General features: G+C 42.1%; 1 protein-coding gene and 1 long non-coding RNA gene across 2 annotated transcripts in view; one reads left to right on the forward strand and one right to left on the reverse strand.

Moving 5' to 3' along the window:
* The window catches only part of LOC137283747 (uncharacterized), a 702,566-nt gene that overhangs the window by 652,179 nt on the left and 25,614 nt on the right, over positions 1 to 24,773 (reverse strand). The gene's annotated exons all lie outside the window — the stretch shown is intronic.
* Positions 1 to 24,773, forward strand: part of LOC137283742 (polycystin-1-like) — a 60,684-nt gene that overhangs the window by 32,277 nt on the left and 3,634 nt on the right. The window contains exons 16-35 of the mRNA XM_067815410.1: positions 1,135 to 1,307; positions 2,220 to 2,388; positions 5,492 to 5,595; positions 5,767 to 5,832; positions 6,595 to 6,720; positions 6,934 to 7,053; positions 7,812 to 7,917; positions 8,252 to 8,322; positions 8,765 to 9,013; positions 11,454 to 11,838; positions 13,106 to 13,353; positions 14,708 to 14,935; positions 15,811 to 15,912; positions 16,673 to 16,788; positions 17,180 to 17,345; positions 18,171 to 18,446; positions 18,997 to 19,482; positions 19,754 to 19,886; positions 23,279 to 23,535; positions 23,986 to 24,157. Coding sequence (XP_067671511.1) covers positions 1,135 to 1,307; positions 2,220 to 2,388; positions 5,492 to 5,595; positions 5,767 to 5,832; positions 6,595 to 6,720; positions 6,934 to 7,053; positions 7,812 to 7,917; positions 8,252 to 8,322; positions 8,765 to 9,013; positions 11,454 to 11,838; positions 13,106 to 13,353; positions 14,708 to 14,935; positions 15,811 to 15,912; positions 16,673 to 16,788; positions 17,180 to 17,345; positions 18,171 to 18,446; positions 18,997 to 19,482; positions 19,754 to 19,886; positions 23,279 to 23,535; positions 23,986 to 24,157 — 3,753 coding nt within the window. The remainder of the gene's footprint in view (positions 1 to 1,134; positions 1,308 to 2,219; positions 2,389 to 5,491; positions 5,596 to 5,766; positions 5,833 to 6,594; positions 6,721 to 6,933; positions 7,054 to 7,811; positions 7,918 to 8,251; positions 8,323 to 8,764; positions 9,014 to 11,453; positions 11,839 to 13,105; positions 13,354 to 14,707; positions 14,936 to 15,810; positions 15,913 to 16,672; positions 16,789 to 17,179; positions 17,346 to 18,170; positions 18,447 to 18,996; positions 19,483 to 19,753; positions 19,887 to 23,278; positions 23,536 to 23,985; positions 24,158 to 24,773) is intronic.

The raw sequence follows: 24,773 nt of genomic DNA on the forward strand, positions 1-24,773 counted from the left end.
ATAGATTAAATTTCTTCATGTTGTGTTTCGTCATATATCCCGGGTATACGTTCTGATAAAGCTCCATTACACCCTTGATGCATCTAACGTTACGGACCGATATATTTATTATCTCCCTTGGTTGACCTTTTATCCAATTCCGTGTCTACGCTGGGAAGTTGATCGTACCAGTGGACTATATACAGATTGTAGTGTATCCCTGATCGTACCAATCACAACTCACTTTCGGTTCTTGAATTATCTAGACGATTAAACTTGACTAGGCAAATCACCAGAGGTACTCTGAAAGAAGTGAAAGGAGTTCTTGCGATATTTTTTTAATGTTTTGGCCCTGTGTGATTTCCCCAAATCTGAGTCGCACCAGTGTTAATCTACATTATTATAGTCTACCTGGTCGCACTGCGAACATACCTTCGCAGTTGCGACCGTTAACTTTGTTGACCCTGGAAAACTCAATTGTATCAGCTTAGTTGATTGTCTACTGTGAGAACCCTGCGAGCCAGCAAAGGGAGGTAATAAAATTATCGGCCCGTAGATGCATCCGGGGTAGACTGGAGATTTATGGGAACGTATATCCTGGAGATATCGGCTAAGGTTCTAGCGTTACATCACTGGAACTGGATTAGTCAGTGACGTACTCTTCAGGAGGTCATTCTTGTCCTAAAGACGGTCAGCTGGGATCAGATGATCAAGTCTATGTGGCGACTGTGTGGTCCCGGTTCGATTATGTACAGACTTCTGTCATGTAGCTAGAAAGTGCTGAGTGCGGCGTTATAACCCACAAACATGCACTCAATGATCTAGGAAAACCTGGCAGATAACAGTGTTAGTACCCACACTGAAACCTCGCACGCATTGCAATAAAGAAGCTGACTATCCTTAGAACTTGGTTTTCATTCATGTATACAACTCCTAAAATGCCCTATGAAGAAATCAATGATCTGTAAACTATTGTCTATGTCAATCTTAGATTGTTTGCTAGTCTTTGGTATATACACAGTTCAGGATACAGAAAAACAGATTTTTTTCACAATCCACACTACGCCCAGTAATCCTAAACTAGAATAACGACACCAATCTAAGCCTCGTTTGGAGATTTATCAGCACCTATTTCTCACCGATACTTTCCTCCAGGTAAACACGCGAACAACGAACTTCCTCAGCAGATCACGACTTACAGAGAAGCTGATGAAGTCACAATCGATCCCCCGCTCGGAGCAGACTACGACGACTTCAAGGAACAGGTGTGGGTGGACGTAAGCGACTCCCTAGGCTCCACCTACAGCTACCTCATCGATACCGTAACGGTTAGTTTATGGTATTCTTACATCAGAGGACCTTGAAGACCCGTATTAAAATTAACTTTCAGAAACTCTTTTTTGTCGTAAGAGCGACTAACGGGATCGGGTGGTCAGCCTTGCTGACTTGGTTGACACATGTCATCGGTTCAGAGTTACGCAGATCGATGCTCCTGCTGTTGATCACTGGATTGTCTGGTTCAGACACGATTATTTATGGACCGCCGCCATATAATTGGAATATTGCTGAATGCGGCGTAAAACTAAACTCACTCACTCACGTACGAGGCGACTAAGGGGATGTTCAGATATTCAGACTACTTGGTTGAGACATGCCATCATATACCAAGTTTGTAGATCAATGCTCTTGTTGTTGATCAGTGGATTCTTCTGTTCCTAAAGCGATTATTCACAGACCGTCGCCATATCTAATGTTGCTGATTGCGGCGACAGACAAACGCACAAACTTCACGCGTAATTTCTGTCTGAGCATTGTAAACCTGATCTAGCTAACCGTGTTATCAGAAAGATTGGGTACTTGGAAACTCGAATCAGTTGGGCATGGACCTACTGAGATACGATATGTGCGACCAAGTAAGCGAGCCAGAACATCCGATCCCGTCGTACAGTCACCTCTTACGACAACCATGAGTTGTCAGTCATTGATCATGGTTCATTTAAATGATGCATATTCACTTTCCAAAAGGATTCCAACGATAAAGTCATCTAATTCTGATACGGCTCTTAAAGTGGCCAAGTGGTTAAAGCATTCACTCTTCACGCCGAAGACACCGTTTCCATTCCCAACAAAGGTACACAATGTGTCTAATTCTGTTGTCTCTGGAATATATTACCGGAATATTGCTAATAGCTCAAAACCTAAAGTCACTTATTCTTAATGTGAACGAAACGGTTTGTTAGGTCACGCCAGCCAGTACAGACCAGATACGAGCATGGACTTCAGATGAGAAGATCTTCTCTCAGACGTCCATTGACAAGCTGGCGGCAACCGGCGAGCAGAAAGCAGTCACAGAAAAGATGACGCAGTTGGCGACACTATTGAACACCGAGAGTAAGAGGAGCGAGATAGGTATGCATGCCGCTGCTTTGCTTGTTGTTCGTAGAATGGAATTGTCAACTACTTATCAGTTTTCTTTCAGGGTAATTAAGAATACACACGTCTTCGGAGGTCTTACATCCGTCGGGGTTCTGGGCCAGTCCCGCGCTTAAAGCGAAGAAGACTCGGTTTTGATTCCAGTCCATTGGTGCTATCTGAACCGATCATTTCTGGTGTCCTCAGCCATGACATAGCTGAAATATTGCTTAAAACGGTATAAAACTTAACTCACTCAGCCATCCTTACACACGTCATAATCAGGTGCCTTCCTATAACAGATCGTGATCAGTGCTAAATAGGTGATGTGTTGTTTTCATCTACGATGAAAATTTTTGAAGTTTCAGAGAGGAAAGAAAGGTGTAGGAGCGAAAAGATATACCTGATTCATATTTCATAGGATAAAACCTACAGATGTCGAGATTATGTGACATCAGAATCGCCTCTGTTCATTCAGTAGTGAATGGGTGCCCGGTGGGATGAAAAGTCATAAGACTTTTGACTTTCTAGCGCCGCTAAGCAGGCAGCTAGGGTTGAAAGTATCAGTTGATAGGGGTCATAGGTTTAACGCTTTATGCATGCACTTTCGTCTATATAAACGAGAATTTGCACAACTTTATTTTGAATCGCTATTAAGGGTAATCAAAGAGGACACATATTTGTTTTATGTTATGTGGTTCACATTTGCGTTTGTGCCATAAATTCGGGAAGGATTGTAAATTAATACGCAGATTACGAAAAAAATAAATCCTCGGCGCTCCAGGTAAGCGTTAGTCAGGAAACTTGATATAGCCACGTTGCAACAGTTTAGTCACCGAAAGCATTCACTATAAGGTATGTATGTAAATACATGGGGCATTCCAAGGAGGGGTCAGGGGTGAATTCACCCCCTTTTACCTTTCATCGTTCCTGGATTCGCCTATGAAATATGTAGTTACGTCGAAGATAAATTTCTCCAATAACTTAGAGGAACCGTCTGTAAACCTTATGTGGATGAAATGCATGAGAATCATGCATCTAAGTGCTGAAAAACATGCGCAAATACTACGCATGTGAACAGCTGCTTTGGGGTATAAAGTTTTGTTTTGAACTCACCAATTTTCACTGAGTTTCATCATTTTTATTGAGCGCAGGACAGTAATCATTTCAACGTTACGAATATGTCTTACATCAGTTCATGTGGAAACAGTACCTTTAAACAGTAATATTTTTGGAATATTTTGCAAAATCTAGTTTCGAACAGTGACTGATGTAAATGATTACATTTACAAAAGTAAGTCCAAACTTTTGATGGGGAGGATATTTCAAAGGTCATAGCAAGACGATATGTATATCAATCAGCTGAATACAGGGTCTTTGAATTGCATTGTGTATTTGTATTTGTGACTTAAGAAGTTAGCAAAACTCATGTAAAATATCTGCTACGAACCAAAGCTTCAGCTTTGTTATTTTAAGACCACGGGTGACATGCACGTTTATGATATATGTAAGTTTTTGTTGACCGACATCTGTCCACAGGACATCCCAGCTAAATGTTGGTGAGGTTTGACGTGGATTCATATCAGAACCGTGTCAGCTATAGGTGATGTGCCCCATTCTGAGCCACTCGTTTTATACCGGGACACAACTCGGGCACCTCCTGTGGACGTATTTTGACTCGGGTCCGTCCAGCCTCAAGCGAGTGGTTCTGAATTTGGCTGCTCTTTGCATTGATGAACGTTTTGATGAGGAAAACATGTTATATTTTTCCATTCGTTATGTAAATTTGTGTGTAAATCAACATCGAATGGTTAACTATCATTTATGCATTACAAGAACGGTCATTGGATACAGTCAATTCTTTATAATACTTTATCAATGTCTTTTTATCAGCCTTTTTTATCATGAAATTAGAATCCATACTAACCAATTCTGAACTGAAATTAAAAGCATGAAGCGTAAAAAATCATGTTTTCACCTGATTTCATAGATTTTTCAATTGGATGAAAGTTTCTTGTAATCAAAATTGTGCTGGTATTTGTATGATATATGTAAACAATGTGAGTTTATGTCCGTTATGTTTGTATACATGAATATTCGTTTATCACAGTTATCCTATACTAATATGCATGTTGATTTTATATGTTCAATATACACTAACAGTTTTCATAACTTGTTAATAAATCACAAATCGTGACAGTTGAACACATAGTCTTATTATATCTAGTAGTTTTATCACAGATTGTGCCATGCTGGGAAAACATCATAGAGTAGAACCTTTATTTTAAAGAGTTCATGAGTATTTTCAATGTAAATATGATGATTTGCTAGTTTATGTTAATTTGGAAACTGTTGATCATTGCTAGACACGTTATCTTCATGAACCTTGATCAAAGAACTGAGCAATAGAAATGCGGACTGATATTATTTGAAATCTGGAAAAGATTTTAAGCATGAAATAGTGTACAGTGTTTTTGTCCTCCAAATTAATCGATATCCCAGGGGATTACAAATACTTCGTGTATGTCGATGGATGTGTATGTGTGTGCATGTATATATCGGTGTTGGTTTATTATTCGCCCGTGTCGGAATGTATATAATCATCTTAACACAACTTACACATCTGACACAACTTAACACAACCCCTTGCATGACGTGTATGTCATGGCTGCAACCCGCTCTACTAACACGTCACTGACAGAAAAGGCAATCATAGTAATAATGATAATCATATATACTAAGCTGGTTTATTAGTTTGTAAACGATCTTTGACGCCGCACTCATCAATATCCAAGCAATATGGCGGCTGTCATCATATATGCAGACAATGAACTATCAATAAAATTCGGGTAATGACAAATTTTCATATTTTTGCACAATATATATAGTTCAATGTAGAATTTAAAATACTATGGATATGGATTTCAGCAATTGTGTCAGAAGAAAAAAGTCTTCATCCGTTGTAGTTTTTCGTGATATAAAGAGTATTCAGTTGCCAAATTTAAATTGAGTTTCTGTTCAAATTATATTTCAAGTATGTCATTTGACTACAGGTATGTCATTTATTAAGCCTTATGATGTATTCTGTGGTTTTGTACAGAATACCAGCAAGTACCTGGCATCGGCCCCAACAACGAATACACCTCCTTCTTAGCTCCCGGCGACAACACCGTTGCCAACGGAATGAGCGATGCCAGAGCAAGTGTAAGTTTCTTCACCAGTTTACATCACAACTTACGTCTTTCCAGACCTTATTCCAAATGTCTTATGAGACATTATTCCACATACAAATAGTTATTAAATCACAACAAATCAGGTCCTTTGTCCTGATTTGTATAATGAAAAAGTTTCACTTCCATATTGTTTGTGTTCCAGGCCAACTTGGCGAATAAAGACGCTCTTCTTGAGAAATACAATATCCAGAGAGACAACAATGCTGTCGTGAGTGTTGATTCCGAAGTCGGAGATGATATTGATATATGAACTGTCACACATTTGAAGAAAAAATGAAGGTGGGGTAGCCTAGTGGTTAAAGCCTTTGCTCGTCATGCCAAAGACCCAGGTTCGATTCCCAACATGGGCCCCATATTTGAAGCCGATTTCTGATGTCCTCCGTCGTGATATTGCTGTAATATTGCTAAAGCGGCGAAAAACTAAACTCATTCACTAACTCATTTGATGAAAAGAGTTGCATCCCTTCTCGTACTAGGATCCGCTGGTCGAGTTCCAAAATTCCGGGCTCGACCGCCTTTATTAGACTGGGTGATTTCTGAAACAGCAAACAAACAAAACAAACTGTGGAATCAACATCCGAAAACTCATTGTTTATTTATTTGCATTATTATATATTCATGTCCCTTCTAGTATCTGCCGACACGCGTTTAATGCCTTAAGTAATAAAACACCTGTAGATGATGATGATGATGGTGATGGTGATGGTGATGGTGATGGTGATGGTGATGGTGATGGTGGTGATGGTGGTGATGGTGGTGATGTTGATGGTGATGATGATGATGATGACCTATTACAAAACCAACTGTTGATTAAAATCATAACTGCCGTCACTTTAACCGGCGTATGTTCGTATACATAATACCACTTGATCGATATGAGACCTGTGACTAGGTATAACTTTGAATGTGAGAAAGTTTACAGTAGGTATAACATTATACCTGGACATTGATGCCATGTAACATGTTACAGGTTCGAGATCAAATCGCCGACATCTGCGCCAACATGACCACTCCGAATCCAGCGGCTATGCGGCAAGTCCTCACCTGCCTCCACACCGTTGCCTCGGAAGCAAATGAGTGCACGAGACACTGTCAGGTAGGTCTGGCACTTAGGGGTGCCAGTGGTTAAAACGTTCGTTCATCACACCAAACACCCGGGTTCGATTCCCCACACGAGTACAATGTGGAGCCTATTTCGAACTAGTGTTAACAGACAGGGAGAAGGCCAAAATTAGATACTTGAGCTTTGTGTTCATTTTGTGTTTTACCTTTGTTCGAATGTTTTCAACTTTGCGAATTATTGTTTCAGCTGGTGACCCTTACAAAAACTGAAGAGATGGCGAATGATTTTGCTAGCTTGACCGCTTCAGCGGAAGTCATCAAATCAGTTGGCGTGGCTCTCCTTACAACAGCGTTAGATTCCGTCACGGTAGGCGTAGCAAATGATCATCCTAAATAACATCTTGCTTCTACTTGTAGGTACTTATATCTGAAATTGCAAGTATTCCTTAACGATGTGAACACACAATAAGCCCCGCAGAGATTATAGTACAGTTTCCGGTTCATTATCAGCCAGTTGTCTTCTTTTAGCCAAATTGTATGATGTAAATCATAGCATTTAATGGGCACAGTCTCCGAACAACGTCTATACTATGAATTGAAATTTGCCATTGGTCACAGTCTCTAACAAGAAATATACAGTATCCTGTATGGTCGCCCATCAACTATTTGTTACGAGGGAATAGTGCAGAGAAAGGGACAGCCTTGTGTTCGAGAGGCACGTGCGCAGTTATTGATTCATTAATCTGCAGCTGTGCTCTCTCGATCTTTTCTCGCACACCTGACTCTCCCCTTCTTTCCATTAATCCCTGTAACAAACAGTGAACTGTGTCAATATTTTGATGGTAGTTTGTTGAACAACTTTCTTATTCTTTGGACATAAATTCTGCAAAAAGAACTTGCAGAGTTAACCTGATGTTTTGAGTATGATCAGCATTTCATTGGGTATTTTCTGTTCATCAGTTTTCGAGTCAGATTGCAATTCATCGGTTCGTTTTTGAGTCAAACGGACTGAAGACTAATAGTGAAAGGAGACAGTAGGCCATAGAGCAGAGCTATCCTTTCGTTCACGTTGTAAAGAGCATTGCCTACAACACCACGTAACATGTAACATGTTATTGTTTTCAGGCCATCGATGTAAACGAAGATTATCCGACACTAACTGACGTTGCCAATGCCAAGAAATCGGACAAGTACCCAATCTATGACACTGACCTCGAGTCGTCCGATCCGAGTAAGATTTCAACATTTTGCATCATTGCCTTTTTCTTTCTAAATAGTTTATATTTTTAATCCAATCGCGATGGGCAATCTGGTCGTTAGGCGTTCGTTCATCAAACCGTAGACCCCTGTTTCGAAGGTAAGATTCTAATTTTCTGTCCCATCTACAAATGCAGATAATGCACTTAACAAACTAAATGTTATTTCTTTGGTTCGGTTGGGTCATTTCCTTCAGTTTGTCCTGGGTTTTCTTCCTTGTGTCGTTTTGTGTTTTGTTGGTGTTGTATCGATTAGCTTTAGCAAGCGTCGGTGAAGACTTGAGCACTGATTGTTGTTTATTCCTACAGGCGTCTTTGGGTTTGACGACGCATTTAAACAGCACGCCAAGAACGTGCACGCCGTGGAACAGCAGGAAGTGGTAAGTGGCATTCTGTTTATATCACACACCCACAGATAGATAGAGGGAGAGACGTACACGTCTTGTCTCAGACCTGTGAACTCGCCTTGTCCTACACACATATACTCCATTTGCCTCGTACACATACAGTTACGTTTTTAACTCACCAACACCAACTACCGATCAAACAATGCGATTATGTTTTTTTTAGTTTTAGGGTTTAAATTATGAAAAAAAGGTTCACAGAGTCGGTCTGGTGTTTTATTTATGATGAGCGTTATTAGTTAGATTTTAATTCATCTGTCCTCTTTATAGCCAAATGGATTCTATGGTGACTGAACATGTGCCTACATGTCAATGAAGTACACCTCAGAGTAACCGTTGCTGCGTAAACTACGGAAACAATGTCTTCCAGCGTTACTTCTATAGATTAATACCTTAAGTTGTGTGTTGGACATTGCAGCAATCAGGCAACTCTGACAACGTGAAAAAGATTGTTGATGTCGTATTGAAGAAAATGGCACAGACCCTCAGCCCCGGGGAGTCCCTAACCTTCAGTACCCCTGCAGTCGTCGGGTCTATCAGCCATGTTGACGCAGACGCCACCGGAGGCACTGAAGTAACGATGCCGCTCACAAGAACATCTCTGTCAATACCAGGCGTAAACATCTTTGGAAATCTTCTGGGAGAGAACGACACGGCTGTTGTATCGGTGAGACATGGTACCCAGTGTGTAATCTTCGGTATAGAAACCTCATCCACACCTATCAAAGGCTGGTAGTGGAATGAAGTCTTAAGACAGACCATGTGGTATTCTAGACGCGGTAAGGGGGTGGTTAGGGGGAGGGGAGGGTGTGCAGGTGAGGGTGTGGGGCGACATGTCAGTACTTTATAAAACACAAATTGTTCCAGAAGCTGGCTGATAACTGTTCTTCTGGACTACCTGATGTCCGACAAAAAATCCTTCCCATAACAAAAGTCATGGCACGGTCTCACCATCACCATCACATCACCCTTATTCCCATCCTGTTCTTCGCCCTCAATCGAATTCCCATCCTAACCTTCACCGTCACCCTAATTCCCAACCTCACCGTAATCGTAACCCATCCTTACCCTCACCCTCATTCTAACCCTCACCCCCATCATACCAACGGCATAACACCTTCACCTTCAACCCCACCTTCATTACAGTCCTCATTTTCACCCTCATCCTACTCCTCACCTATCCCTCATGCATACTCACGTTGCCTTGAATAAAGCCCACGCATACAGAAGTAAGACAGCAAGATGTTAATAAAGTTTCCACACTTTTATTATATCATACTTTATTATTATTATGTTTTACAGATTAAGATAGATATGCAGCAGAGAGGGTTCGGGTGATCCTGGCACAGTCAGGCCGGTAAGGCTCATCATCAGCTCAGGGCCGTCTCCTTCTCTACACGCAGCCCAGACAGCGAATGGGACTTCTCCCAGGAAACACTGCCTAGTCGAACCCACCAAGAACATTTCGGACAATATGAAGGCGCCTTAACACTGAAGCCTTCTGCATTACCCCGATGTTTAGACGGGCTGTGCTCCCGGTGGAGAACCCGGGTACTCTCCTGATCTGCGCCAAGAGATCAATAGGTACAAAACCAAGGGCACCGAGAACAATGGGGAGCCTGACGACAGTGTACTTGGGATGCAAGCGAGACATTTCAAAGGCGAGGTCCACATATTTATCATGCTTTTCCTGAATCTTGCCAATCACATTGCTGTCAAAAGGGACAGAAAAGTCAATGATATAAATAATTTCATTGGTTTTATCAAAACAACAACATAAGGTTTGTTGGCTGGAATTCGTCTCAGGTTGTATATTGGCCTATTCCAGCGAAGCTTAAAAGCATCATTTTCCAGGACGCCCTGGACATGTTCAGGGTTGTACCATGGATGGACTTCGGAGTCAAAGCCACAGGCATAGCGGAGACGATAGTAAAAGCAGCGAGCCATGCTATCATATCTTTTAAGATGTGCTGTTTGTGCCAAGGAAGGGCATCCACTGACAAGATGTTGGACAGTCTCTGTAAACTCATTGCAAAGACGACATTTCATGTTTATATTTTGATTAAGAATCACATTCTGGCGATTGCGAGTGGGAAGTGACTGGTCCTGAGCAGCAAAAAGGAAGCCCCCAATTTCACATTTGAGACCAGCCGACTTCATCCAGGAGAAGGAGTCGGTTGGATTGCTATTCTGTTCCACACACTGCATGTACACACGATGCAATGGCTTCTCAGACAGCCTCTCCACAAAGGACCGACTCTGGGCAGACTTGGTAAAAGATTTCACCTGGTTTACTCCCATCGCCGTACAGTCCAGCAGTACATCGCCACCAACAAAATCAGCCTCAAATTTCAGATTGTGTCCAATAACCTTGGCACACTTAAAGGAGCAGTGGAATTTCATTGTGAGTCTTGACGTGCATCACCATAGGATCATCCGATAAATAAATATGTTCAAAAGTGCACAATAAAACTCTATCATGAAGAGCCTCCACATTAATCTAACCCCGACCTCCAGAATTGATTGGTATATATAACCGATTAAGAGAGGAACGAGGGTGGTGTGCTCTGTTATCAGACATGATCCTTCTGGTCAGGCGGTTAAGACTTTGAATGTCTTGTTTGGTCCAATCAACTACTCCAAAGGAATAGGAGAGGAGCACAGCAAAAGCACTGGTGGCTTTGATCTTGTTTCGAGCATTTAGCTCTGAGCTCCAGATTTTCTTTAAACGAGATTTATACTCGGCCCGAAGTTTATGTTGAATCTGGGCATTCTGGAGCTTGTCTCGAACTTGCATTCCAAGATAGGTGTAGGCCTGATCTTCCACAAGATGCTCAATAACTCCTCCCCCTTGTAACCTGACCGATCCATCATTGGCTACCTTGCCACGTTTCAAATGAAGAGTATTACATTTGTCGAGATTATTCTTATACTAGACATTTGTATAGCGCCGATATCCAATTCGCCAGTTCAACTGTTCAAGGGCTGGCCTTTTTAGAATATGGGATCATTCCCCATGTCATTCACGTGGTACGTCTACACAATCTGACTTTCAGGTCAAGCAGTAAACCTAGAATTACATCGACGTCTATTCATGTCATTTTCAGGCGTTGACTACCAAAAGCGACATCAACACATTTGCCGACACAACGTCGAGTCTGGGACCAGACACACAGTTCCTGACAGTGGAGTTTTTGTCAAAGAACGGTTCCACGATCCCTATTCAAAACACACCAGAACCTATGAGGATCGTCATTGCACGAGAGGCGAGCGAGCCAATGAACTACACGGAGTCCACGTTACATATTGCAAACTGGAACAACCTCTACTACACCAAGGTGGAACTCACAGGCGATGATTCTTCCATCCACGTGGACGTGCAGGAACTTGCCGATCCTGACATCCAAGTCCTCCTTGTGATCAAGAAGGGCAAACTGGGGAACATAGAGAAAGGAATATGCGATGACGTTGCGTTCGTACCACAAACACTAGGTAATTTACACACTCGGTTCTGTTATTATGCATGATGATTTGACTTACCCCACACCTAAATTTCGCTTCTGATTGGTTGAGCGCTCATCTGTTATTTTGAATGCACCCCGCTTACAAGTAGGATACATTTTCTGTGTAACCCACTAGGACTGTCGGATTCATTTGATACTTCGTGGTAGTAATGTTTTTGTCTCGAATAACATTGAAGTATGTATGATGTTCGGAAATTGCCAATGATTTGCGAATGCAAATTGATGGAAGGGAGATAACTCTAAATCGGCTGTCCATGTCCACTAAATCAAGTGATGGGTATGAAAAGATTTCTACCCGTGCTTCAAACAATTTAAAATTGACATTAAGGTGGTCGGTAAGATAAATAGGCTCTCACTGGTCCCTCAAGACCCATGGGTTGATGTACTCTCGATGTTTGTTTATGTTACTTTTGCCCTTCGGGCTGCATCAACCCATGTCCCCCTCGTCACCTGAGAACAAAATATATTATGTATTATATGTTTTTTGTTTTTGTTTTTGTTTTGTTTTTGTTTCGCTTGTTTTTGTTTTGTTTTGTTTTGTTTTGTTTTGGTTGGCTGTTGTTAATATGTAAATAATCCCGTCTGAAATAGACAATCCAGTGATTAACAGCATGAACATCGATCTACGCAATGTGTCAACATGTGTCAATCAAGTTAGGAGCCTGATGCAGTATATTTAGGGATAACTAGCTCTTTGTGTTTAAGCTGGTAACATTTCATCTTCTTTGGGGCAGTGGGTTAGCTTCGTGGTTAACCAGGGGGTGTGAAGCCAATTTCCGGTGTCGCCTGCCATGTGTATCTGTGGAATGTTTCTTAAAAGGGCGTCAAAACTTTACTGACCCGCTCTATTCTGAATAAAGAAATAGTACACTGAGTCAGGGATAGATTATTTAGTCTCCTATATTCTATATTGAATAACTTTATTGATACCAACTTCTAATATTCCGTGAATGCGACGTTTCTAGACCGATTCTTGTTATCCATAAACTTTGCTCAGTATTGTACGTCCCGACGTCTAGAACTGGCAAAGCGGCTGTATGCAATATCCACTCACCAAAGTTCTACAATGCCACTCAAAGATGTTCAAAATTGAAGTTTCAGCGTCATAAGATCGAGAAACTGTGGTTGTAATTGCTACTAGAAACAAATTGACATCACTATAGTTTAGTAATCATGGCGTAATGTACTTTAAACAGCATTCATTCATTTAGGTGTGGTTTCTCTGTATTTCACAGTTCCACCACGAATCATGTCTTACACAATGGACAATCGAAAGGTCCAGAAGTTCACCGGCACAGTGTGGATTGGTTTCCGACCTGTTCCTAAAGGATTTGACTCCAGCACTATCACCTCCTGCGCTGACCTGCACAAACTTGACCTGAACACCACCCTCAAAGACATCCAGCTCGGCGTCTACACCTACACCTCCGGTTGCTACTACTTCGATGTGGTCAGAAAGAAGTGGTCATCAGACGGATGTTATGTAAGTGGAACATTAAGTCGCAGATATCAAACACATTGCAACATCAACGTCACAAAATGTTCTACACGTTGAAAGTACGCATGAATGTATAAGCATTATTATGCGACACTTTTAGCTACATTGCATCAGTATCATAGCGGAGGACACCAGAAACACGGTTCACACCTTTTACCGATGTCGAACCCAGATCCTCAGGAACGCTTTAACCACTAGGCTACCCCATCGCCCAAGAAGTGTTTTGTGGCTGAATGACTTATGCTCTAACAGTCCATATAGTTCTACCTTAGTTGGACACACTGGTCGTTAATGCCATCAACTGAATGTTTAGATCTTGTGACACCTTCTTAAAACTGCCTCACACTTAACCCAGTCGTGTAGATCCGGGCTAGACCTGGACTTCGTCCCATGCGTGTCTTTTAATCGGGTAGTCAGATTCAAAGGAGGTATGCTTTGGCGTACATGCATATGATCTCAATCACTGGCTTATCTTATCCAGACGTAATTAGTTACATCTCGCCTTCATATAGTTCATATAAGGCGTGTAACAGCAAACAAATCAAGCAAAACATATTGCGCTAAAAATATAAAGAATCAGGCAAACTATATAAATTCATCTTCAAGAGACGTCGAGTTTCCCATTGATCTTTTAGCTTTAATGAGATAGCCCTTTTGAATTTCGAGTAAGGCTTGAGTCCGCTTCTGGCATTTTACCAGCAATACCTCACACACTGTAGCAACACAAACCTGACGAGTGTTACGGTGAATAATGTGCCGTGACAAAAGGTATAAGAAATCCCCTCAGAACCAGAAAAATACACCACTGAGAAGTCTGATATTTTCAATGATATGTATTCAGCAAACAACAGCAAGATACAAAGGCACACGATAGAGGTTTCGTGTACAATGCAACTGAGTCAAATCAAAGTAATGGGTCACATATATAATGTCAACTCGCCGAAGTCTTGGTGTGAGAGTGAGAAACAGAACGACACACATCGAGTAGTCATGCAGCGGTTATGTAGGTCGAACGTTGACAAAGGCAGGCAGTTTCGAGTACTACAGTTAATATCTGTGTCGTCAACACGACAACCAGCCTTTATATAGACAGTCACCGATTCGTGAATATTCGAGCACATACCACCATCGCAATCAATATAGAATTGTCTCGGCGAGAATCCCGGAAGTCAACAATTAATCAAGGGAGGCAACCCTAGAGCACTTATAAAGGTCTGCAGCCAAAATACTAAGTTGGCATGAGTCAGAATACTATAGAAGCAATCCGCCTTTACATGTAGACATGGTGTAAAATAACAACTAGCCCTTATTTATCATTTTGTAACAATCTATTCATCAGGTTAGCAGTGAAACCAACTACAATGAAACCGTCTGTTACTGCAACCACTTGACGACTTTTGGCGGCGGCTGGGCTGTTGCTCCCAACACCATCGACTGGAACTTCGTCTTTTCCAACGCCGATTTCTACAAGAATCCCACCATCTACGTCACGGAGATGGTGATATGTGTGTTGTACCTGCTCGCTGTGGTTTGGGCCAGAAGGAAGGATCGGAAGGATTTGGAGAGGGTATGCGTGATTCCGTTCTTGACCGATGACCGTGGGCAATGTGCCTTGAAAGAACATTATTCACCCGCGAGGGTCCGTGTGTACAATTGGTCTTCAGCATCCATAGCTTGTCGTAAGAGTTGACAAACGGGATCGGGTGGTCAGGCTCGTTGACATAGATGCCACATTACATTGTATCCCAGCTGAATAGATCGTTGCTCATGATGGTAATTACTGGACTCTTAGGTCAAGGCTAGATAATGTCCAGTCCACCTCCATATAACTGGAAGAGTGTTGAGTGCGGTGTTTAACAGCAAACGAACGTTATTTCATATTTGTTTATCATTTGGAACTATCATATAGGTTATAGGTATAACGCTCCGATTAGCATGACTGTTCCACAATTTGTTTGGAAAAGTTATTTTTCTTCGTTCTATCAAGGGATATACAAAATAGTGTTTCCTACAATAAGATTAAATTTGAATCGCCATCCATTTGACTGAGTAGTGGACTTTGTACCTTGAGGCCACTTCCGGGACGCTGATTGTGACGTCACAAGCACATAGACCATTTCCATAACAAAATAGTTTTTCTGGCATCGAAAGACGTATAAAAACACGCTTTGATATAACCGAACATGTATTGTAACATAACCTGCCCCTGAACCTGTATATACTGAGAAGCAGAAGTTGGGTAGATCGGGTTTTTCATGTGATGAGTCTACCTAACTATCGCTCAATTGGAACACTTTAATTTTAATGTTGCCTTACCGTCAGTGCAGTTCGTGGTCGTATATGAAATCATAAGATAACATATGTTCAATTCAATATCAAGGAGATATATTCAACAAGTATAGTTTCTTTTTGTCCTTCAGTATATCCACTGTTATATTTCAGCTTGGGCTTACTCCTCTGAACGACAACGACCCGCGTGACAAATACTACTACGAAGTGATGGTCGTGACTGGCATGCGCAGAAACGCTGGGACGGATTCCAAAGTACGATTGACTCTCGTCAGGAGACTATATGTATAGCCAGGCCCCGGACTCGTTTCATAAGCGATCTTAACGTCACGACTGACGTGCAGCTGTCGCAGCGATAAGATTGCTTGTAAAATGGGAACCTGTTCATGACATTGAGCCAGAGCCGTCCCGTCTGTTTATAGACGTTGTAAAGTGCTTCGCGTGGAACTGATACAATGCATTTGTTTAGTAATTATTTTTATATTGTCTGCACGGAATGCAAAAAGATGAGGGATATTTTGTTCTTGGGGTGGGAGGTGGAGGTTTTTGTTGTTGTGGTTGTTGTTGTTGTTGTTGTTGTTCATGATGATGATGACGATGATGGCGATGATGTTTGTCATTATTGTAACTATTGTTTTCATTCGTAGTGATGACTGAGCACACAGTTTCATAAACATGTATATAGTGGAAGCTGTAAAAGCCGGCATCTGTCCAATCCGGCAAGTTGTCAATACGGGCATATATTCTCAGTCCCATCCATGGCTTGTACATGTATCATTAACTCCATATTCCGGCACATTTCTAAACTGGATTATTTCTTCAGTCTTAATGAGGGCCGGTTTAGACAGCTTCCACTGTACATCCTAACACTTGATTAGGAGAGTTCTGGCTGTTAGATATAAACTGCAGGGAATACAAACTCTCCCTTTCATCAGAAGGTAGGTACGGCCTTTCTATCATGTCTTTCAAGTGATTACAATTACCCATGTGTTATCAAGGTGATGTTGTATTGTAGGTGTTCCTCATCTTGTCTGGTGAGAATGACGAAACGGATGTGCGCATGCTCAATGACGATAAACGGAAGGTCTTCCGGCGTGGTAACGTGGATGCTTTCTTGATGTCGGTACCAGAGTGAGTATGGTTAGACATTATATTGCTCACATGAAGTTAAGGACACACTCGTCTTTGACATCACTGTAAATGTTGTGGCACGGCAGTTTCTGGGTTTAGTTTTTCTTCGCTTTTCTCAATATTCCTGACATATAAAGGCATGGGACCATAACCGGGCATCACATTTGGTACCCATATAGGATTCGAAACCTTGGAACGAACGAACGAAAGTTTTAAACGCTATTATAACTCACTGCCAAGTGTGCCATAATAAACTGCAGACAAGTGTACATTTTTTTATTTATCAAACATGTTGTGAGATTATCATGGTTTGGATATTTGTGGTACTAAATTTATATATTTATTGCAATGTCTTAAAAACTAAATGTTTAAACAATTTTCTTTGTTGCAGGCCCCTCGGTCCCCTAAATTACGCCCGCGTGTGGCATGACAACTCTGGCAAAGGCAAGTTCGGGTCCTGGTACCTCAAGTACCTCATTGTCAGAGATGTGCAGACCGAACGGAAGTTTGTCTTCATCTGCAACAGGTGGTTCGCTGTCGAGGAGGACGACGGACAGGTGTGTTCCATTTTTTGAGTTCAAACGTTATCGGTTCCACAGACGAAAGACCCGTGAAGATCCTGGTTATAATTGATCTTCAGTAACCCATGCTTCTCTTAAGAAGCGTGTAACGGGATCGGCTAGTCAGACTCGCTGCATGTCATCGTATCCCAAATGCTTAGATCGATGCTGATGACGTTGATCACGGTACTGTCCGGTCTAGACTTGACTATTTACAGACTTTCACCATTGAGCTGGAATATTACTGAGTGTAAAACTAAACTCACTCATTCACTGTATATTACTTCTGTGGTTCAGCCTGGTTCGTATGACCAAACAAGAAGAAACGTCCTCTCCCATCTTAACAGACCTAAAAAATAAATTTGTATTGTATTACTGACAAATAGCTCATTTTAAGGTGTTTCCCAAATAACAAATTTACGATAGCTAACAAGAATGTGGAAAAGCGGTTTGAAAGAAAATTTTCCTCCACAGAGGAGTACCACACTCATAAATATTGAAAAGATATGAACACGCTTATACTTTAAGCTGTGCCTTTAATTATCTCTCTCAGAATGCAATGGGCATCTTTGTCATATCTTTAAACGTATAAGTATGGATGTACACTGCACAAAAATGGATATTTGTAAATTTTGAAATTACGAAGAATGATGTATTTATTCATTGACACACACACAAAAAATCAGTCATGAAATATCCCTAACTTATTTTGTCCAGTATATAATCATAATTACCTGAAGTACTAGAAGCGCTAGTATTGTTATTGTTATTGAGTAAACCTTGTAAACATTGCTTTAAATGACGTTTACAACCCATACTCAGGTCGACCGTGTGATCCCTGTTTCTGGTCTCGCCCAAATGACGGAGTTTAGCCATCTGTTCTCGGAGAGGAGCAAGAAGAACCTTGTAGATGGTCACCTCTGGTTCTCAGTTGTCGCCCGGCCCCCACAGAGTCGCTTCACCCGTGTCCAGAGAGTGTCCTGCTGTTTGTGTCTCCTGTTTGCCACAATGCTGTCAAACGCCATGTTTTACGGTTTAGCAGATGCCCAGCCGGGAACGGCCTTCACGTTTGGGCCATTTGCCCTCAGTCCTCAGCAGGTACACTGCATAAAAGAAAACGTTTTCTTTATATTAGCGTCACACATCGTGTCGCCACACAGATTGTTGCCACACATCTTTCCGTCACACAGATTATCGTCACACATCTTGCCGTCTCACAGACTGCTGCCACACAAATTGCCGTTCCACACTTTGTCATCAGCCATTTTGCCGCAACACAAATTACTGTCCCCCATCTTACTGCCACATATATTTATCATCACACATTGCTTGTCACACATCTTGCCATCAATGATGTTGCTGCCACACATATTTCCGCCACATATATTGCTGTCACACATGTTGCCGTCACACATCTTGCAGCCACAAACTGCCGTCACACAGATTGCCGCCAGACATCTTCTCTTCACACATATTGCTGTCACACATCTTGCCGTCACACAGATTGCAGCCACACAGCAGTCACATACATTACTCATATTGTTGTGACATATATTATTGTCACACCTTACAAGTGATAAGTATTTTTCACATTCCTCCTCAAGCATTATCGTGCATAAGATTCCAATATTATTCGTTACCCTTTCAGATCTACATCGGCATCATCAGCAACCTCATCGTGTTCCCAGCCAACTTCATCGTCATCACGTTGTTCCGTAAGTCAAAGGCCAGAAAGATGAGGCCATCGCGTCTGGAGGAAGCCCTGAAAAAGATGCCAAACAGAATATCTGCTTCGATGACCGACGTCAAGCCTGAAGTTGCTAGTGTCTGGTCAGTTGGGGGAAGACCTAACAGTCAGGCAAAAAATCGGCCCGAGAGCTCCCTCTCGCAGACGGAATTCAGACCACAGAGTGGAATGTCCCAGACTGGGGAGAAAAAGAAGAAGAAAAAGAAGTTCGAGTTACCTTGGTGGTGCCGCATCGTCGGGTGGATCCTGCTCTGGGCTGTCACTGGGGTGTCAGTTGCTTTTGTCACCTTCTACGGCATAATGTTCCAGGACGAGAAATGCAAGAAGTGGATTACTTCTATGCTTGTGTCCTTCTTCACGTCCATCTTTGTCACTCAACCAATCAAGGTGTGCATAGCATATGTGAACAACCAATGCTCATATTTACAGTATTACTGTGATTTATCTGCTTTGGGGGAAGTTCGAAAGCGTAATGTGCACATCGATCACTTCCGGGTACCGGGTAAACTTAAGTATAAAAGTAGACGCCGATGTAAATAATGACTTTTATACAGCATTCAGTTTGATACATTTCATTTAATCTGTAAGTGTTATAAACTACCCCCCACCTTCCAAATAAATTGCATCGTTCAACGTAATTCAAAATCTTCTTGTACAGGTGTTCCTGACCGCCATCGTTTTCTCGCTGATCTGGAAGAACCCTGGGGAGGGTGAAGACGACCGGCCTGAAGATGAGGAGGAGCCAAATCTCGAATACGATGAAGAGTACCTACATGCCGGCGCAGAAACGGGTGAGTTAAACACTTGGACCCGCTTGCACGAACTGATCTTAACTCTAAGACCACGATAATGCTTTGCACATGTATAGAGCTCTTCGCCATTATATGGGTTTTCGCTGTTTCAGTTCTGTTTTTTGTATTACCCGGTTGTTCCGGTTCTGGTTTTCGGGATGTAAATTCGCGGCATTAAAATCGCACGTTGAAAGAGAAAGGGATCTTGTCCTCATTGGCGTGGTGGAAGCGGTTTTAACCTACGCTAATGTAGATTTCAAAACACAGAGATCACGATACAAGTTACCCTCTCATATCAGATACAGTTGCGTAAACCTCGAATTTATCCGTGAGCAAAGCATCGGTTCTCCAAGTCACGTGTAACCTCACTTACAGAAGCGCTCATAAAATCTCAGCGACATGGCTAACGTCCGAGCCCCGAAGCAGTGGCAACTCACAAGGAATGAGACAATTAACTCGTTTGAAAACTGGAGGCAGAATGTAGTGTATATCTTATCCTTAGATGCAAATTTTGAACCCTTTCTCGCTGACGGCAGCACTTGGCTGAAGAAAACTGCAACTACCCATTGAGAGGATTGCAGTCTGATGGTGATGATGTACAGGAAAATCGGCGCAAAACGGCTGAACAGAAAAACATACACCTCGAACTTATGCTTGGGCAGATAGCTAATTACTGTACAGTCATCAGTAGGAAATCAATAATCAAGAATTCAACATCTGTTCGAGATATCTGGCAAAAGATTAGACTCCACTACGGATTCCTATCAACTGGAGCTAATTTTTTCAACCTTGTTGACATCAAGATGTAGCCTAATGAGCGCTGCGAAGATCTCTATCAGCGTCTGATGGCTTTTATAGAAGATAATTACTTACCAATCGTTCACCATGGTGAAGAAATTGACCAAGATGAAGACCTGACCCCAGCACTAGAAAACGTGGTCGGTGTGTTATGGCTCCAGCTTATCCATCCTCAACTCCCCCAGCTAGTGAAGCAAAACTATGGCGCCGAATATTGAGGAATCAGACGCTTGTATCTTTGAAATCAGAAATCTCCCAGGGCTGTTTTGGATGGTCTCCTAACAGCATTACACATCAGATTCAATCATCCATCTGTATTTCAAACCAGACAACTATTCAATCGTTACTTCTTTGCTTTGGACTTGGACAAATGATTGAAGGCTGTTGATTCATCTTGTCATCAGTGCGTATCGTTGAGGTATGTGCCTAACCAGTTCTACCCACAATCCAGCAGCCCCCCGTCTGTGTCTGTAGGCACTACCTTTGCAGCTGAGGTTATGAAACATTTCGGGCAACTTGTGATTGTCCTCCGCGAAACCGTGTCCTCATTCACACTTACATGCTTTATCGACAGTGAACGCCGCGACGACCTGCTCAGTGCCATCATCTCACTCTGTGCAGGCGTCAGACATCTTGCTGACTCCGGTACCACAATACAAGTTGATCCTGCACAAGGTTTTGTTTATTTCGTCAATGACTCAATCTTGAGGACATATGCTATCCACTTGCTATCCGTGGCATTGATGAACCTTGCATGGAATGCTTACATCTCCGTCCTGAAGGCGGTCCTTTGTCTTCAACCGTCGCTTTAGCCATTGGCAATCTGAATTCCAGAATCCGAAAGGGTGGATTGTCATCCCGAGAAGTGTTCACACAACGTGATCAGTTAACTGGAGAACAGTTACCCATCGTTGACAGCTGAGGCAATTCATACTACAACAGAATCTTGAGAACAATGCACCACCCACATAGCAGTAAATCTAAAACTCGTAGGTAGACCCATCTGGGTGGTACCACATTTCAAGTTGGTGACCTGGTGTTCCTGAAAGGGGAGAGCCACACGCCAGGGACAAGTATCTGGTCACTGGAGTTTCAGAAGACAAATGCCAGCTCAGGAAGTTCGTTAGGTCACAGTTTCGTTCCAGACTGTATACTGTTCGACCATCAGATTGTTACCATGTGAAACCTACCATTTCATCACCCACTGGACCCGTCAGGGGTATCGAACGGGAATACCCGACTTGAGAAAACTCTCAGCCTCTACCTAGCTTACCTACCCTTAACAGCGACATCGATTCAAACTGTCATAATTATGAACTCTGTGACACTGAGGTTCATGAAGATGAGCCACCATTTGCAATTGAGCCTACTCAACAACCTGAGAACACTGCCCTTGATGACAACACTTCCCTCAGGATGTCATCCCGTCCCCGCAGAGCCCCAGCATGGCAGACCTCTGGAGACTGGATCATGAGCTAAACTCATTTCAATATTGTTTGAATCTGTACAGCATATGTCTTACCATATACCTTTTCAGTGACTATTTTCTCAATCTGAGAGGAAGAAGTGGTTGCGCCATTATATGGGTTTCGTTTCGCTGTTTCAGTTCTGTGTTTTGTATTACCCGGTTGTTCCGGTTCTGGTTTTCGGGATGTAAATTCGCGGCATTAAAATCGCACGTTGAAAGAGAAAGGGATCTTGTCCTCATTGGCGCTTTGTAAAAATTAACACCCTACCACAAAGTGACCGCAACAGCTACCACCGCTGTTATAAAACAGGTGCGATAATTTCATATGAAGTTTACCACTGTTTGTCATTTTACCACAAGCAAATGTGTTACTGGAGAGAGTTTAGACTGGCACTAATGTTACTCTAAAGCAGTTATAGAGCTTAGGTCTTATCTTGGCAAAACAGGTATCTCGTGTTAAACATTCAGGTTTCGCCTGTCGTAATGCTACATAATGTGACACTCATCCCAAGTCATTTCCGGGGACCTGTGGTCCGAATAGGGCTCCAACCTTTCCAACTATGCTTGTCATGGATTCAGCACAATATTTGATTTGTGTACGGATGCGGAGTGTTTCTGGCATTATTGATCCGTGAATAAGCAGATGGAATTATACTGTATACCGGAAAAATGCGGCCTCCGTGCATGTTGTCGTGTCAAAGATTTAGGGCTTAAATGAGGCGTGGCTTTAGTTCCAAGCTGATAACCATAATTTCATATCAAAATTAAGGAAAGGTACATCAGTATTTAGAATTATGTCTATTTATCATACGGTAACCAAAGTTATAACCGAGATAACTGTGTTCGGTTTGTTTGCTGTTTTTGTTTCAAATTGTTTTCTTTGTTTGTTTGGTATTTTGTTTGTTTAATTTGTTGTTTTTTTATGTTATGTTATCTTATTTTATTTTACTTTTGTGTTGCGTTTTGCTTTGTTGAATTGAATGTTTTTGTTGTTGAGGTTTTTTGGTTTGGGTTTGTTGTCATCGCCCCGTACATCATGGTCGAAACTACAGTTAAATCGAACTAAAGTTAGTGATCACGTCGATTTCGTTATAACTGTAATATACCGTACTTTATTTGTGCCCAGGAGGATTCGGAGCAGCTCGCCCACGAAAGATTGGGTACAAACCACCAGATCCAGAGGAACTTGAGAGGGCAAGAAAGCAGAGGCTGAACGAGATCAAGATGTGGGAAATCGTCAGAGAGCTGGTGTTCTATTCCTTCTTCTTGTGGATCTTGATGGTCATCAGTTACCGAAGCAGGAACCCTAACGGGTTCCTCTACAAGGACACCCTAGAGAAGATGATCATCAAGAACAACCAGACTCTGCAATGGTTCACCAAGGTGGGTGCGATAACGGGTTTGTTTTTTTCCTTGTTTGTTAGTAAACGCCACACTCAGCAATAACCCACCTATATGCGACAGCTTGTAAGTTATCATGTCTGGGCCAGACAGTCCAATGATCGTCATCATGACCTACGTCACTGGAATACGAGGACATGAGTCGACCAATCGACTATGACAAAAGGTTATCAGGGGCATTTCACAACCCGTAACAGGTATCCCTAACTTGTATTCATCTAGTCCACGGTAAGAACGTTGATTTTCAGTGATTGTTAGGGAAAGGCTCTTGGTCAGGTGTGGTAGGCTAGAGATTAAATAGTTTGCTTCTCACGCCCAAATCCAGAGTTGGATTCCTACGTACATACTGTTTGAAGCCAGTGTTTGGTGCCCCCTGGCGTGATATCGCGGTGTGAAACATTACTCATTCACGCACAATTTATTCTTTGTCAGGTACACAACAGCCAGGAGTATTGGAAATGGGCACGGAGCGGCATGGTGAACGCCGTGCGAGCCAGCAGCTACTACAACAAGGACCCGCCGCTACTGCTGCGAGGATTCATCGGCGACAAGGTGTCCAGGATGATGGGCTTTGCCACCATGAGACAACTGAGAGTTAAGCCAGGTGAATGAATCTTACAACTAACCTATCCTGTTTAGAACCTAGCATAAAGCCTGTGTTGAACACATAAATGTCTGCCTCATTCCTCTACCCGTCTGGTCTTCCGCATGACGACCCGTTTTCTCTTGTTGCTGTCATCCACCATGTTCTGATGTGCTTGCATTAATTATTAAGATTCTTTAACCGCCATTTTATTTGTTTCCATGGAAACAAGATTACAGGTACTGATAGAAAATAATTGAAAAAAACTACTTGAAGAGATCAAATTGAATCAATAACTGTTCTCGTGTCAAGTCTTTGTGTGTTGGACTGTCCTCATCCTTGATACGCTGTAAACGTGATGGTTATAGTTGGGGGTATTCGTTTCTACATTATTTGTCATTTCTATTTCAATTCTAATTGGAATGTTTGTCTTGGATGCCTAAGTCAGCATCAACATCCGGGTTGCAAATGGTCTTCAGCAACCCTTGATTGTAAGAGGCGAGTGGCGGGATCGGCTTGTCAGGCTCACTGACTTGACTGACAGATGACATCGTATTCCACATGCGTAGATCGATGTTCATGCTGTTGATCACTTGATTATGTTATTTACAAACTGCTGCAATATAGTTAGAATATT

Source organism: Haliotis asinina, chromosome 5 (assembly GCF_037392515.1).
Source record: "Haliotis asinina isolate JCU_RB_2024 chromosome 5, JCU_Hal_asi_v2, whole genome shotgun sequence".
Lineage (NCBI taxonomy): Eukaryota > Metazoa > Mollusca > Gastropoda > Lepetellida > Haliotidae > Haliotis > Haliotis asinina.